Genomic DNA, 17,494 nt, shown 5'->3' with positions numbered 1-17,494 from the left:
ACGCAAAATATTAAGTTTATTTTAATAATGATTTACTTACTGGCTTTGTTTTGTTTTGCTTTAAATTAAAGTGAAATGAAGTAAATGATTTATTCTAGTTAATATTTTAGTAGAATCAATAAATATATTTAATAAAAAAATTAATAGATAGAAAGATAGATAGATAGAGGACTACTTAGTTACATAACAATTAATTATAATTATAATTAAATTGATAAATTCAATAATTAAAATTGCATCTAAAGCACAAAATAGTTAATTACTAATAATTAAATAAATAAGATGCAAAGGTATTGCCATAGATCTCTAAATAAGTTTGATATTTTTGGTAGCGATGTTGGCCTTATCTATAAAAATGATAGTTTATTTAGGACAGCTTTTGGAGGGATAATCACTATCGCTTTTGCAGCTGCTTTAATAATTTTATTTTTTCATAATGTAAGCATATTTTAGATGAATTATATATAAATGGCTTTTACTTATATTGATAAACAAACAATTAAATTAATTATCAATTTATAAAATAGTTTTCAACGCTAGTTTCCAAGAGTAAATAGATTACGATTGAACATTTTAATGAGAATTTAAATCAAAAATAAAGTAATAACTCTATTTTATTATATTGAAGGTGAAGTTAGTGTAGTATAGTCTAAGTCGTATGATGTCAATCCAAGTTTGCTTAACTTTACATAAAACTAATTCATGATAGCAGTTAAAATAGATTAAGACAATTTTATCTAAAGGCCTACTTACAAAATAGGATTTGAGAGAAGACATTACTACACTTTGGATAATGGAACGTTTGTATAAATAAAAGTAAGTATTAATTAATTAATTGATTGATTCATCTAAAATATAAAGAAATATTTTCTACTTACAATTTTTTAATGTATTTTCTACATATTCATCCATCAATTAAAACTATGGAAATTATTTGCCATTTAAATTATAATGTAAATAATATATGCAGTAAATAATTAATTAGAAAACTTAACTTTATTTCTTACACTAAAATATTTCCTCTGCAATTACATTAAATTATTACATAAATTATTTAAAATATCTATGTTTGCTTTTATTAAAATTTTAAGGAACCTGTTTACTTGGAGCCATGTTAGATAAGTCATTTTTCTTCGCTACCTAATTAAAATATTAATTGGACTCAATAGTATATTGATCAAGATTTGAGTGACTACTTGTGTCTTAAGTAATAGATAATTTTAAATATTTAGTCTATAGTGATAATAAACAAAATTAATCATTTGTTTGTTTGTTTGTTTTCACTATTACCAAAATCTCAATTAATTAATTAATTTTTTGATTTTATTAAAAGAGAGAATGCCTTTTTTCCAGTTGGTGGAAGATATGAAAGCCCTGATTTTTTTCATTTAAAATTTGTTGCTACTAAATGTGCTAATGTGACTGATCCAAAAAATCCTTGGTAATATAAATGCGCATCAAACGAATATATCCAACAAAAGCTGAAAAATGAAGACAATCGCATAAAATTTATGTTTTCTAATTATTTATTATAGCCTGAAAAGTCTTAAGGTGTTACTACAGCTTTTTTAGACTCTTTAATTTTTAATATTCAACCTGAAAAAGTACTTCTAATTTACTTTTTTTACAAATTAAATTCATAGTCTTCTTTATTTATTTCTTTCTTTAAAAAATTAATTGTGGAAAATACTGTTAAATTTACATTTATATATATTTATCTATTTCTTTAATAAAAAATATTAGATGTACACAACAGCTAATATATTTATGAACGAAAAAATTGTAGAAACTGATGAAAGCATCTTTCTAATTAAGTCGATTAACAAAGACAGTTATATAACTTTTGATAACGGAGACTTTAGATAACAAAACGCTGTTGGTTAATTTGATAAGTTTTGTGAAATTTTCTTTTTGAGAAGCGCTTTTAGCACAGATATATAAAGATAATTTATGAAAGTAGATTAAGTAATAAGCTATATAGGTGGCTTTTCTTAAATATTTCTTTTAATATCTACTGTAATAGGTAATATCCATTATACATTTCTAATTAATTATTGTGATTTTATTTATTTTTTTTTTGTTTTGAATCTTTTATTTTTTTTAAATTATTTTGCTAATTTTTTAGAATATTTAATTAATTCGCCAAAATATTTTTAAAGATTTCATCTCAATTATATTAATATTAACGCTTTGTTTGTTATTTTGTTAATATTTCATCATAATTAAAATATTCTAATGATAATTTATTCTTTGTTGCATTTTTTTTAACTAAATTTAAATTTATTTTATTTAAATAATAAAAACAGTTAGCATTTATAATGAGTATGTTTATTATTTAGAACTAGCTAATAGGTTATACGATTTTGAACTGTAGCAACCTAATACAAATAATTGTAAATAAAATGATAAAAGACCAAAATAAATTTCTATTTAAAGTTTAGCTATTTAAGGGATAGGTCAATAAACAAATTAAATATTATCCTCAGGCTAATTATAATTGAAAAGTGAGTAATAAATATAAAATTAGAATTAATTTAATAAAGAGACAAACAATTAAATCAGAAATGAAAATAAAAAAATTACTAATAGGGAAGAAGCTGGTTTGATGCCAATAGAGTAAATTAAGAACATAATTTGTAGCAGAAAAAAGACATATATTAACATAGCAAATAACATACCTAGAAAAAATCCTCTTTAAAACAATGATTTATCATACATAAAAGGCAATAAAATAGATTAAATATCTGAAGAATAAGCATCATAATAAAAGTCTATAAAGAGTATTGCGAAATATGAACCTGTTTCTGAATAAATGATAATATTAGAAGTAGATAAAATTAATTAAGTGCAATCCTAACAAAGTGACACCAAAATAAAAGCAGAAAATGGTTTCAACAACTCTTTCACACCTAAATCTATAAACAATATCCATCCACTAATCTAAAATTAATAAAATTATGATGATCGTATTTTTGCTAAAACTGAAACTAATATAAAATAAAGTAAAAAAGAGAATGACTTAAAAAACAATAGAAAAATTAATTCTCTTACAAATCAATAATCTGATATTTATAGTCCTGAATCATAAAATAGCATCCTTTAAAAATATGAGAAGAAGGTATTTGAAGGCCTTGGGTTTAATAATGCACATTAGTTCTTAGAAAAAGAACTTGAATTTATAATTAAAAGAGATAGGTCTATTTAATTATCTTACAAATATTTTGTTAATGTAATTACATGTGGAAAACTTTTCAATAATGAGGAAGTTAAATTAATTAAAAAAGCTAATTAACTTGTCAGAAAAGATTTAGATATTTTTAATGTCCTAGATAAAATAAAAGAAGTTGAAAAGTTAAAAAAACTCTTACTCACATAGGAAGAATAGGTTTTATTTAACTTTTTCCCAAAACCCGTGATAAAGCTAAAAGATGAAGTGTAACTTCCTTCAAGATAATAGATGGCTTTAACTTAAAGGTAAATCTAATCTCCTAAAATCAAACTGAATAGCAAGTCAAAATAATGGAATATAAACCTAAAAAACATTACTACTGTTTCAAAAGCTTTTGCTAAATTCAAAAGCAACCTTAAAAAAAACAGGATAAATGAATATGAAACTCTCTTTGAGTGCTACGATAAGATTATGCAGAACTAAGAATCTAAGTATTTATTTATTTATTTAATTTAATTTGGATTTAAACATAAAAACAAACATAGAATTTTTAAAGAAGATTTAATTAAGTGTAAAATAAAATATAAGAAAATAATTTAATTAATTTCAACCAAATAATTTTACAAAAGTTACTCTTTAACAAAAATAAATAAAAAAGATCTATTCCTTTATATAATTGAAATTTCTTTCTATAAAAGGTATAAAAATCAATTGATTTACTTACTAGGAGATGAGATGAGAAATATATTTGAAACTACTAAATTGTAAAATTTTGTTTATTAAATTTTTAACAAATTAATGAAAATATTTTATTAAATGATAGAATGCAATTTAAAAAATAAGAGCTGAATAAAAATGAGTTCCCTAACAGTTAGAAACTCATAAGAAATTCAAGCTCACAGTCAAATAATTAAGAAATGCTGAATAATAAATAAAATGCCAACTAAGCTTTATAATCACATAAAGTTTCTCACTTCAGATCTATTTAAAATGTAAAAATGGATGAAAGCGCAAGTGATAATTAAAATAACATGAAAAACTTTGTTCCTGAAGAATTAAAAATGTATCAAATTTATGATAAGTGTAATGATTATTTAGAATAGAAGAACGAAGTAATAGAAAGTTAAATTTCGATAGAAAACAGGTAAATAGATGAGGCATGTGAATAAAATATAGAATCTATGTAAAATAACAAAATATGTTTCTAAAGAAATTTCGAATAATTAAAGAATCCACTCCAAAATTGATTTTATAAAAAATAAATAACAAAAGATTTATTTATTTATTTATCTTCACAAATTTTATTTTTTTCTTTTATACACATCAAAAATTTTTTCAGAAAAATAATTAAAAGCGAGAAGAATAAAATTTACTAGTTAAATTTTCATAATCTAAACTAATTTATACTAAAAATACTTTGATATATTAATGTTCATTCATCATCTATTTTTATTTGTTTGTTCATTCTCTTTCAAGCTAGCTACCTTTTTATATAATCAATATTAATAAATATACGAATTCTTAAGACTTTCTTATCATTTTAAAATAAGCAACAAATTCGTTGACTAATCAATTAATTTTCTTTAGCATTTATATGATCTTTAAATATTCTTAAAATAGATAAACTTTTTTAATTGCTAATATAAATAAAATATATTTCTGATTAAAATTTCAATTATTTACATTTTAAAATATTTGCATCATGATTAGCAGTTACAGAATTAATTAAATACGACATAATAGATTATTAATTAAAGAAAGATAAGAAAGAAGAAATTTATTTTTATAACTTCAAAAGTGTGGACAATATTTTGCTGTGATTTATTTCTAATTAAAAAGTAAATTATATCAATAGTTTCAATTTTGAAGGATCGATTTCTTAAAAATAAATATACTTATTTGTAGATTGATTTTTAATTTCTCAAATTAGATAGAAACTACAAATTTATTTATAACAGCAACTTAGAAGATTTTATAGGAATTAATCGATAGATAAATGATAAATAAATGAGGATAAATAAATATAATTAAAATGCAAAAATCATTAGATAAGATAAATAAAGTAATGAATTTGAGGCTTAAAATTAATAACATAAAAATACAAACTGAGATTTGGATTTAAACTAACATCTCAAAACTCAAAAAACTTTAATTTTTCGCAGACGCTTTTATGAGCCACAAATTTAATTTTCATTATTGAATTAATAAAAACTGTAATGTTTTTTGAATAAGAGTAAATAGATCAAATAAAAAAAAGAGATATTATATCTATGTGGATGCGCAACTAACTAATAAGTTAAAATTAAATAATCATAATTAAATTGAAAATTGTTTGATCAAAAAAGAGAAAATGAATATTTTGGAAAAAGCTGACATCTTTGGAATTCAAATAGGATTAAATTATAAATAAGATAATGTGTATAAAACAGCTTTTGGTGGACTCACTACTTTAGTATTCATTGCGATGATGACCATATTTTTTTTCAACTAAGTAAGTTATTTAAGCTAGCCTTTCAACTTATATTTATTCATCTTATTTTTATAAATAGGTTGTGACTCTTATTTAGAAATGTATTTTTTTATTTAATTATTTGCTTTTATACAACAAGTTTGGGAAAATGGAAAGTTTTAGCTATCTATATTTCAAGTTTGATTGATTTTAGTTGATAAATTTTATGCATTTAATATAATGAACAGCTTAAGTTAACTACACTACTTCTCCATCAGTTGAAACAGAACCTGGCATCATCGAATTAGATACTAACAAATATATGATAGCTGTAAAAATAGATTAAGATGATTTTATAAGTAGACCATATTATAATTTGACATTTGAGCAAAGACACTATATAAGATATGAAAATGGCACTTACATTTAGAATAAAGTAACATAAAAAAATAAAATTCTCCTAATTAAATAATTTCTTAAACGTTTTAGACTCCTATATAACTTGAACCTTGTACATGGGATCACTTTAAAGGACTTCCTAATTTACAATATGATTGGCAGAAAGCTTACGATTTATAAAATCTTGACGATTTTTTGTGCTTATAGTATCTAATTACTTTGATTAAATTACTAATTCGAATTAAAGCAATTATAAATTTAACTAATTTTTTTATAACCAATCGTAGGAGAAATTAAACTTACCTTATAGGAGGAAAATTCGAAAATAAAGATTTTTACCACCTGAAATTCTTAGTCACATAATGCAAGAATTCGACTGATACTACCAGAAAATGGAAACCAGTTTGTAAGACGTCTTAGGAAATCAAAGACAAGTAAAATGATGAAGACACAAGAATTGATTTTTTATTTACAAATTACAATTTGAATCCAGAATAACCTGATAGTACATCTCAGATATATTTAGAAAGCATGTTTTTTACATTCTAGCCTCACTATGTAAATTTTAGTTTTTTAGCCTATAAATTAACTAGCCTATTTACATAATGAATTAATTAGATGTACTCTACAGCCAACATATTTATTACTTAGAAAACTATGACAACCGATAACAGCTTGTTTCCTTTCGAAGATAACTCTGATGAAATATTTCCTATTTACAATAATGGTGATTACAAGTAGCAATATTCGGTGGGAGATTATCAGAAATATAGCGAGATATTTTTCCTTCGTAGCAATTTTAATACATAGATTAATAGAGCATATCAAAAAATTGATTAAGTTATAAGTTACATTGGTGGATTCTGTCAAATGTTTTTGCTTTTGTTTGCATTTGTAGGTAAATCTTAATTTATTAAAAAAGTGTAAGGGATAAATTGTTTATTTATCTATTTTTTTTTAAATTAATTAGTCAGAACTTACAATTCTTATCACTATTAATTTGAGTTAATAAACAAGCTTTATGATTTTGATTTGAATGAGATATAAAATGATAATGATTAGCACCCTAATAAAACGAATCCAACAAAATAGAGAAGAACATCTAGCTTTTAAGCAAAACATAATTGTAAGATTAATCCAATAGAGTCTTCAAATTAGATAGATGCCAACTAATAGTATAAGATAAAAGCTTAAAAAATTGATAAAAGCGCCTTTTAGACTGAAGGTCACCACCAAAATTTAAGATACTCAATAATTGATTTAAGTCCATGCAAATTAGCTCAAAGCTAATAGTTTGAATAAGAGATATCTAAAAATTTTGAGAAGAACGAAAGAACAATAAACAACGATCAAAATTATTAATCTAAAATACTCAGAGAGAACATAAGCCCAACTTAATCAAGAGCTTCTCCAATGAAAAGAATTAATCTAGAAAAACTTTAATTTTCTACTTAGTAATCCGCATCCGTTTTACCTTTAAATTACACTTCAAGCTAAGAAAGAAATAATCCTTATGGCGATGAACCAAAAAGACGCAAGCAAAAAACTTTATTAAATAAAAGCGTAGTTAAAGAATAAGAGTCAAACATTTCAAAGTCTTTATAAAATCTATAGCAATAACAAACAAATTAAAATGATCACTTAGAAAACTATGCAAAGGTACCTATCAACTTATTACTTTTACTATATAAATTAATTAAATATAATTAAGTGATCTCAATATCGATCGCTTCATCCATCCATTCATTATTTCCAATATTTGTTTTGGAATTAAAATATTAATTAATTAATCTTTTTTATTAAATTTTATCGTTGTAGATCAAATAAAAATTGATAAATTATTTAAATTGATAGATCGAATAATCAACATATCTTTCTTTTACAAAAATTAGACCCCATATTAAAATGAAGAGAATGATTACAATAATAATATTAATGCTTTTAATGAGGGTGAATACTTTAACTAGGCCTTATAAATTACAAGTGAGTAAGCCTTGAAAATTAAAAAAGGAGTTAAATTTTACAATGCTTAGCAATTTTTAGAAAGAGAAATAACAAATTACGTCAAAAAAGAGAATCCTATGAAGTTAAGTTTATAGTATTTTATCAATTCTATTACATTTGGGAAATTTTGTAACACACCAGTTGTTCAGATTTTAAATAAGGCGAATGACATGCTTTCAAAGGATATTGATATTTATGAATTGATAAGAAGCATTAAAGAATTAGATAAACTCAAAAAACTCCTTTTAAATAAAGAACAAGAATCACTCTTTAATTTCTTCCCTAAACCTGTCATATCTCTAAAAGAAGATGATGCAATACCTAAGATTGATTATTTAAAAAGGTCATAAACGAATAACAAAGTAACTTTTAACAAGTTGATCTACTAATAAAAAGTTACATCATTTAAATAAATTGCTTTAGTAATTAAAGCAATCAATCGTTTTAAAATGAACCTCAAAAGAAATCAACATTCATAGATTAAAAAATTGTATGATGCCTATGTAAAGATCATTCATACAAATGATCCAAATAGTTCTTAAGCTGAGTAAATTTTATATTTTTTAATATCTAAAAAATTTATTTATCATAAATAAAAAATAGAATTAATGAAAGACTTATTGAATTGCTAGGAAAAGATCTTGTTAAAATCTTTGAAGCTACAAGAAGGTATGCTTGCTTATTTATTTATTTATTTATTTATTTATAATAATATAATTCATCACTTTGTAATTATTTGTTTTAAAATTTTTTTTTTAATTTAAGAATATATGTGAAAACCGAAGAGCAAATTTACAGAGAAACTATGTTAGCCATCTAATAAAATTAGAATGGTGAATATTATAATTAAAATTACAAAGAAGATGTTTCTCCTATTGGAAAATAAATTATGAGAAAACCATATTTTGATAATCAGGTTAGCTCTTCTAATTCTGAAAGTAAGAAATAAGAGGACGAGGAGCAATAAATAGCTCATAAAAACCAATAAGTAGATGAAAATGTTTAAGTGGAAGAATAAGGTTTAATAGAAGAAAAAATTATTGATTTACATGCTTAGTAATAACAGCAGATGCAAACTGATTAAAATATTTCTGTATTAAATGCAACCTCTCTGCCTTTTATAAATAATTTTGGTAATGCAGAATAGACAAGCATAGTGAACATTAATAACAATGAAAAAAAAAATGAAACTGAAATATATTAATAAGATATATAAGAGGAGGAGGAATTTAATGTATACTAATCTTATAGCCTAAATAAAAATGTAAATTCGAATATATAAGATGATTAAAATTAAATGAATATCTCTTCTTTTTAGATTGAATAAAATAATACTCCAGTTCAAATTATTTAAAAAGCAAAGGCAAAGAAAAATAACTATGTAAAATCACCAAAATCAAAAAAATAAAAATGAAAATTACTAAACTACTTTTTAATAAATTTATTTTATATAAATATTATACATCATTTCAAAAATCTTAATTAATATCAAAAAATATATGCTCACTTACTCATTTACTTACCTTAATTTCTCGCTCAATTTCTACATATAAAATTTAAAATACATACTGCATGCAGTTAATGAATCTTTACTAAAAAATTTTTTCCTCATAAACTATTCATATCATTGTATTTAGGAACTACAGTACTTACTTACTGACTTAATCATTAATCTTTTTATCTATATAAATAATCTAGTATAAATTTACTGTTTTTAATTGCATTTTAAATAAAAAATTATCTTTTGGGAAGTAAGAAATATTTGAATAAAAATTAACAATTTCATAGTAAATTTTATTTAAACTAAATTTAAGTTGATATAAATAAATAAATAAATTTATTTTAATACTTTATTTCTACTTAAAAATATTTATTTTATAATTTAAGATTGATTATTATATTTCTATTTTCTTTTAAATTGTAATAATTAATTTTAATATAATTATCATATTTAATTATTAAAAATTAACTTTATTTTTTCATTTACTTTGTATAATCAACATAAAATCTAGCCAGATAGTATCTTATTCACTTTTCTTCTAATTAATTAATATTTTAAGTATTGTAATAAATACCATAATTCACTTTTATCTTTAAAAATCAATTTATTATATATGATTTATTTAGCTAATTAATGCAAGTTTTAGCTTTATTATATTTATAAGTATATCAAAGGCAAAAATATGTAGGAATATACTTATAAATAATTACGATAGGCAGACATAAAATTTTAGAAAAGCAATAATAAATTAATTGACTTTAATTTATTTCAAATAAATAACAGTCTGTCAGAAATGTATGTAAAAGCTTAATTTTTTACAATATGAGATAGTCTTTATAAGTAAAATAATTAAAACGTAAAAAATACAAAATTTAATAAATTTGTTGAAGAAGATAAAAGAAAAATAACAAAATAAATAATAAAGAAAGTCATTAAATATTCAAAAAAAATAGTGAAGATTAATGTAAAAGTACTTGATTAAATCATTTAAAGGTCTAGATATTTTTGGATCGGATATAAGTTTAAATTATAAAAACGATAATCTTTTTAGAACTGCTTTTGGTGGGGTGGTTACTATACTTTTTTTTAGCTTTATGGTTCTACTATTTTTCAATAATGTAAGATAACATTAATCAATAAATAAATAAAATAATTAGTAAATAACAAGTAAATAAATAAATATTTTATTATAAAAAACAGGTAATTACCTTGGTATCTAAAAGTAATTAATCTTCAAAAAATATTATCTTTTGATTAATCTTACATCTTTTGATATCTTATTTAAAGCACAAATTACTTTTATTGAATCAGTTCAATATGATACTGATCCAGGAGTATTATAAGTAGGGAAACAAAATTTCATGATTGCTGTAAAAAATGATTAGCAAAATTTTATTAGCAAACCTCAATATAATATAACTTTTGAATGGAGACACTACTAAAGATTTTAAAATGGGACATACATATAAAAAAAAGTAAATAACTATCAACAGTCTTCATTTGTTAAAAATAAATAATTAGTTCTACCTACTTACTTACTTATAAATTTTCTAAATTAGTATCCTTTACAGCTAGAACCTTGTACAATAGATCATTTTTCAGATATTCCTTCGAAACAAATAAATTGGACATAAGTTTTTATAGAAGAAAACATAAATGATTTCCTTTGTTTAAAGTAATTAATTAATTTCATTTTTAACTTTTGGAAATAATTATTTCGATTAATTTACTAAAAAAAAAAATTCAAGAAAGGGTGAGGTTTTTAATATTGGAGGAGCTTTTTCAAGCAATGATTTTTATCATTTAAGGTTTTCTGTAGTAAGTTGTGTAAATCAAACAAATTGGCCAAGTAGCACAGCTTGGTAACCAGTTTGTGATACCCCTTAAAATATAAAGGCAAGTCAAAGTAAATCAACTAGAGTTAATTTTTTATTAACAAATATGCAGCTTAATCCAGAGAAGACTTAAAATCATGCATAATCTTTTATTAGCTCGCTAATATTTTCATTTTAACCTCAGCAAGTAAGTTTTAATAAAATAAAGTAAAATAATATCTAATTTTATTTTATTTTGTATTATAGATGTATACAACTGCTAATTTGAACATTAATTAATAAATAATAAATACTGATCAAAGTTTAATTCCAGTTTCAGATATAAATTAAGAAAGCTATACGATTTACTAAAACAATGATTATACTTAATCTTTCTAAGTTGGAAACTTTACTAATTATTGCGATATTTATTTTATCAGAAGCTTTTTTACTACAACATATAATCGTTAGTACTTAAAGGTAGATGAAGTTATAAGCTATATCGGGGGATTTTGCTAAATATTTCTCCTTATTTCAGCAATTATTGGTAAATTAATTTACTAAAATTAAAGACTTTCAATACTCAAAAATTCACAATAATTTTTTTTTAATGTAAAATTGTTTTAAAAATTTTAAAAAGCTTTTAGAATAAAATGAAAATAAATTTTATTTGAAAATCATGAAAAAAAATTTTAAAAAGGAATTTTAGTATAAAATGAAAATTTATTTGTTAATATTTCTTGAGCATAAATAAATTAACAACAAAGAATATTTAACTTTTTTTTAAATTTTAAAAGGAATACAAACTAAATTTCAACAAATTATTTCAAATTAAGAAGAGAAAAATATTAATTTATATAAATTAAAAAAAATAATTTTATTTTAAAAAATAGTTCATTTTTATAACCATTATGTTTATACTTTTGAGCTTGCTAATAGATTGTATGACTTCGATATAAAAAGGAAAAAAAAAGATTAAAAGAAATAAAATGAATAAAATAAGATTGAAAAATATTAAATAAATATAACTGAAGCAGATTAAAATCAATAAATGACTACTATGGCTGATGAATAAAATAAAATAATGAAAAGTCCTTTTCGGCCAAAGATAAAAGACTTTTAAAGAATCAAAAGCTTAAACTAAGATGGAAGGATATTAACAAGAGAAGATGCTGGTTTAATTCCTCTTGATTAAATACAAAAAATGTTAGAGAAATAAAATGTTACAAACATAATAAAAAATGATAATTCTAAAGACAAATTATAGGAATAAAATAAAATAATTGGCTTAAATCCAAAAGAGTAAAATTTTAAAAATAAAAAATTTGGTGATAATTTAGGATTAGAACTGAATACCAAAGATAATTTATTGATTAACAATCCAGATTACACAAATCACTTAGAATAGTAAAAAGAGAACAACAATAAATAAAATCTTGTTCAAGACAATATTTTTTGCAAAAATAATAATTAAGGCTTTAATTAAGAGTGCGAACTTGACATTGAAAGGCTAAATGAAAATAATACTGATATTTAAACACGAAAATAAACAATTGTTGATCAATATATGGCTAGTCCTTAATTGGATAGGTTGAACAATTAACTTTTAATATCAGACAGTAATCAGTTACTGCAAAATAATTAGAATTTCCTATTAGAAAAAACTGGGAATTAAAATTACTCAAAACTTAATAAGAAAAGGTCTACAAGTTCAAATCTTCAGATAAATTCATCACCAACTAACTAAAATACATTATTATTTAATGAAAATTTTAGAAGTCTTACATAACAGTCAAATAAAATAACTAATCCTAAAACTCCTCAGTCTTCATTAAAACCAATATTTGGAGAATCCGAAAAAAAAGAATTCTTAGACAGAGAATTGAAATTTTTATTATTAAGAGAGAGAAGTCTTCACTTTAACTTGAAATTCTTTTTAAATAAAATTACTTGTGGTAAATTTTTTAACTCAGATGAAATATAACTTCTAAATAAAGCAGAATATCACATTAGAGAGGATTTAGATATTTTTAATATTTTAGACAGGCTAAAAGAAATAGAAAAACTAAAGAATTTGTTCTTTAACCCAGAGCAATAAACGCTTTTTAATTTCTTTCCTAAACCAGTTATTAGTATTGATTCATAAAGTGATGTTATAGATAGGAAAGCGTTACTAACTGAATTAGAATAAAACTAAAAAGAAAAACCTTTAAGAAAAAGCACAAATAAAATACGGGTTTCTTTAAAAAATATTGCTATTGTTAGCAAAGCTATCGCTAAGTTTAAAAGTTCAACAAAAAAAAATTAGTTTTCTCATTACCAGAAGCTTTATAGCTGCTATGAAAAGTTAATAGAAGAGGATAGAAACGAGTAATTTAATTTAATTTTTTAAATAATTTTCTAAATAAATTAATTGTTTGAAATTAAAGTTATTTTATATTATTTTTTTTCTTAATTTTTCTTCGAAAATAAGTTAGCAGAGCTAAATGAATAACAAACTGATTGATTTAATAGGGGATGAAATAAAAACAATTTTTTAACTTGCAAGATTGTAAATAGAAATTCTTTAAAGTTTATAAATATTAATTTAATTTTTTAAAATAGAATGAAAAAAAAATCAAAGGGAAATCTAAATTAAAGCTTTAATTCTTAGTTAATTTATTAAAATAGATAATCTTAAAATATTGAAGCGAGTAGATTTATTAAAGAAAAAGAACGTCAATCAACTTTTGCACAAAATAATCAACAAACACATTCTGATTAAAAATCTACCTATTAAAATGAAAGTATTAGAAATTCAGATAAAATTATAAGCGAATAAAAAATTTAACACACTGAAACCCCTTCAAAGGAATAAATTTCAGAATCTCCGTAAAACAAAATCTCAAACTAAGAAGTTTAGTAAGATGTTATAGTATTTGACTTGCAAGAAGATGATTTGTCTTCAATAAAAGAAAATTGATTAAACACTACTAAAACATTTGTAAAAATAAAATATATTTTTTGTAAAGAATTTATCATTTAATCAAAAAAACTTCATTTGTATTCTGTGAATTGGGATAAAAATAATATGAATAATATAAAAAAAGCGACAATAAATTCATATTTGTAAGTATTTTTAATACTATTTCATAGTTTTAATTGTTTTCTCATAAAAATTTTGATTATTTTTGCCAAATTAATAGAATTTACATTATTGTAAATAATTTGTGAACTAAAATGTTAAAATATGATTAAATATATTAGTTGTTTATTTACTAATTTCATCATTCATTTTTTGTTTATTCTAAATTAGTTATAATATGTGATGATAATAGAACATAAAATTTATCTGAATTAATTTTTTTTACTATGTTAATTTTAAATCATTGTTTGATTAATAAATAATTGATAAGTTAATTAAAACAATAAAATAGACTAAAAACTTCCTATATTAATTTATTATATTTCATAAATATCGTAATCAATCTCTAGATGGTATGAAATTGTAGAATTTTGAAATCATTGAAAAATTAGGCGAAGGAGCCTACAGCTAAGTTTATAAAGTTAAAAGAACTATTGATTAGCAAATATACGCTTTAAAAAAAGTTAATCTTACCAACTTGTCTCTTAAAGAGAAAGAGAATGCTCTTAACGAAGTCAGAATTATTGCCTCCATCAGACATCCAAATGTGGTTTCTTTCAAGGAAAGCTTTTTAAGTGATGACGGAGAGTTTCTTTATTTAGTTATGGAATATGCAGATGATGGTGATGTCTTAGAAAAAATCAAAAAGCACATTAGAACAGGGACCAGGTTAAGGGAAGATTACATTTGGAGTGTCTTTATTCAAAGCGTTAAAGGTCTTTAAGTTCTCCATAGTTTAAACATTTATCACAGAGATATCAAAAACGCAAATTTATTTTTATACAAAGATGGAACTACTAAAATTGGTGATTTTAACGTTTCCAAACAAGCTAAGATGGGGCTTCTATATACGTAAACAGGTACTCCTTACTATGCCAGTCCGGAGGTTTGGAGCGATCAACCTTACACTAGTTCTAGCGACATATGGAGTTTAGGATGTGTTTTATATGAATTAGCTACTCTCTCACCTCCTTTTAATGGTGAGTCAATGAAAGAGCTTTATGGAAAAATAATGAGTGGAGTCTATAAAAAAATATCTCCAAAATACTCATTAGAATTATCCAATATGGTATCAAATATGCTTTAGATTGATCCCAAAAAGAGATTTTCTTGCTCTTAAATTCTACAACTTCCCTACATTTAAAAAAAAATATCAGAAAAGCGCATCCTGTCAAGAGAAGAAGAAGAAAAATCCACTCTACTTAAAACAATATAATTTAAACCTGTGACTGCGTCACTTCAAGAGAATTTGCCTTAACCTAATTATCCAAATTCCTATCATAGTAAGAGTGTGAAGAAAATAGTTAATGAATTTTTAGAAAACTAAGATGATAACAATAATAATGAAAGTAGTTTTTGTTTACAGCCTTCTCCTAGCATAAAATTAGCAAAAGAAGCAGATTCTTCTGCTAGCCCTCTTGCCAAAAAGCAATAAAAGATAAATTATTCTAAAAAGGGATCTCTTATCCCTTCATTGAGAGAAATCAAAGCTAAAAAAAGTATTCCTAAGAATGAAAGAAGTTTGGATAGGTCTAGTAGAAGCAAGATTTCTATATAAATAGATAATTAGATTGATACTGACTCAAAAAAGAACGATAATAGCTTCATCTAAAATGAAGAAGCAAATTTAAGCATCCAGATAAAAAAGAAGAAGAATAATCCAAGTGAAAATAGCCTATAAAAGAAAGAATATATTCCAAAAGATCAACAATTCATAAAAGAAAATTACAAAAGAGGAAGATCTCCTAATTTGAATAGAAATGTTAAAATTTAAGAAGAATATCATATACAAGAGAAATAGAAAGATAATGAAGGTAGTCTAAATGAAAAAAGGAAGCGCCTTTTAAAAGAAAATTCATTTAACCACTAGCTCAGTAATATTTCTTCTCCAAGAGATAATCATACAAGAGGGAGCAATCATTCTTAGGACTAAAGCAGCATAAGCCAAGGAAAGAATATTTTTCTTCCAATTTTATATTAAAATAAATAGTTTCTAAGCTCCTCTAATAGCCCACCTGCTTCTCGGTTGAGATAAGAGGCTATTACTCGTAAATTGATGAAAGATATGTATGCAGCAAAAGTATAAGAATAAAATAAAATTAGAAGTTTAGATAAAAAAAAACAGTTCATTTAGATAGAAATAGAAAAAAACATAAGATTAATGCCATAAATATAAGGCAGGAATATGAATTAATCAACTGATTCCTCGAGTGAAAGACAAAAAACAAAAAATAGCAGCAAATTAGAAAGACTAAATGGTTAATTTTAAATTTAAAAATATACAGGATTATCAAGCATAGAAGAAAAAAAAGAAGATAATTAAATTTAAGATAGTTAGTTTTACAATTCAGGCTTAGATTCTCATAAAAAATCTTTATAAAAATAGAAATCCATTGAAAATGAAAAAACAAGCCCATAAAGTTAGATAAAATCATATAAAAGATACAATAATATAAGAGATTCCCAAGAATAATAGCTAAAACTCTAGCAAAACTCTTTTTCTCCTAATAAACAAAAAGATGATTTTCATCTACCTTTAATTAGCAAGTCTTCTGTCTTATAAAATTACGATACAAACGATCTATTACAACCACATAAAAGTATTAACAGAATTAGAATTCCAACTAATCTCCTCAAAAAAATTGATTTAGAAGAATAGCAATCTTAGTAAACACAATAAACAAAAAAAACCAATTAAGTTCTTTCTCTTTAAGATTCTCACAACTCAATGGAAGTAAGAAATAACATTAATGCATTATGATATTCACAGCTTTATATGACCTTACAAATTAGATCTAATCTTAGATATTTAAACAATCAATATATAAAATATATATGTATGAATGCGTTATTGCATAAACAAATATATTTAAGTTTATAATGTATGAAATTTAAGCATTCAAAATCAAAAATTAAATACTGTAAAGTCCATTATATTTCATTTACCTTTACTCCAAATAAAGTTTTTTTCCCAAATATTTTCATAGGAATTAACCATTTTTCAGAATTTAACTTAAAAATTTTACATCCAATT

The 17,494-nt window shown here is 22.8% G+C and overlaps 4 protein-coding genes across 4 annotated transcripts; all 4 read left to right on the top strand. All coding sequences in view use genetic code 6, as the record gives it.

Moving 5' to 3' along the window:
• Positions 1-282: 282 nt before the first annotated feature.
• Positions 283-4,416, top strand: TTHERM_00821830 (transmembrane protein, putative; the record flags this gene model as incomplete). Its single annotated transcript, XM_001031513.2, has 9 exons — positions 283-438; positions 528-549; positions 629-816; positions 1,092-1,207; positions 1,334-1,604; positions 1,744-2,023; positions 2,307-3,660; positions 3,868-3,933; positions 3,993-4,416. The coding sequence occupies 9 exons, from the start codon at positions 283-285 to the stop codon at positions 4,414-4,416; spliced, it is 2,877 nt and encodes a 958-aa protein (XP_001031513.2).
• A 1,103-nt stretch (positions 4,417-5,519) lies between these two features.
• TTHERM_00821820 (transmembrane protein, putative) lies at positions 5,520-9,435 on the top strand (the record flags this gene model as incomplete). Its single annotated transcript, XM_001031512.2, has 10 exons — positions 5,520-5,660; positions 5,719-5,740; positions 5,867-6,054; positions 6,108-6,223; positions 6,305-6,575; positions 6,636-6,915; positions 6,988-7,676; positions 7,910-8,568; positions 8,625-8,690; positions 8,787-9,435. 10 exons carry the CDS (start codon positions 5,520-5,522, stop codon positions 9,433-9,435), a joined length of 3,081 nt encoding a protein of 1,026 aa, XP_001031512.2.
• A 1,049-nt stretch (positions 9,436-10,484) lies between these two features.
• TTHERM_00821810 (transmembrane protein, putative) lies at positions 10,485-14,298 on the top strand (the record flags this gene model as incomplete). The annotated part of the gene is made up of 9 exons (XM_001031511.2): positions 10,485-10,592; positions 10,723-10,744; positions 10,810-10,997; positions 11,082-11,197; positions 11,271-11,544; positions 11,604-11,883; positions 12,230-13,706; positions 13,819-13,887; positions 13,941-14,298. 9 exons carry the CDS (start codon positions 10,485-10,487, stop codon positions 14,296-14,298), a joined length of 2,892 nt encoding a protein of 963 aa, XP_001031511.2.
• A 517-nt stretch (positions 14,299-14,815) lies between these two features.
• TTHERM_00821800 (plant dual-specificity MAP kinase kinase family domain protein) lies at positions 14,816-17,221 on the top strand (the record flags this gene model as incomplete). Its single annotated transcript, XM_001031510.1, has 1 exon — positions 14,816-17,221. One exon carries the CDS (start codon positions 14,816-14,818, stop codon positions 17,219-17,221), a length of 2,406 nt encoding a protein of 801 aa, XP_001031510.1.
• Positions 17,222-17,494: the final 273 nt, after the last annotated feature.

This window comes from Tetrahymena thermophila, assembly GCF_000189635.1.
Source record: "Tetrahymena thermophila SB210 genomic scaffold scf_8254483, whole genome shotgun sequence".
Taxonomy (NCBI): domain Eukaryota; phylum Ciliophora; class Oligohymenophorea; order Hymenostomatida; family Tetrahymenidae; genus Tetrahymena; species Tetrahymena thermophila.
This window is presented reverse-complemented; position numbering and strand designations above follow the sequence as displayed.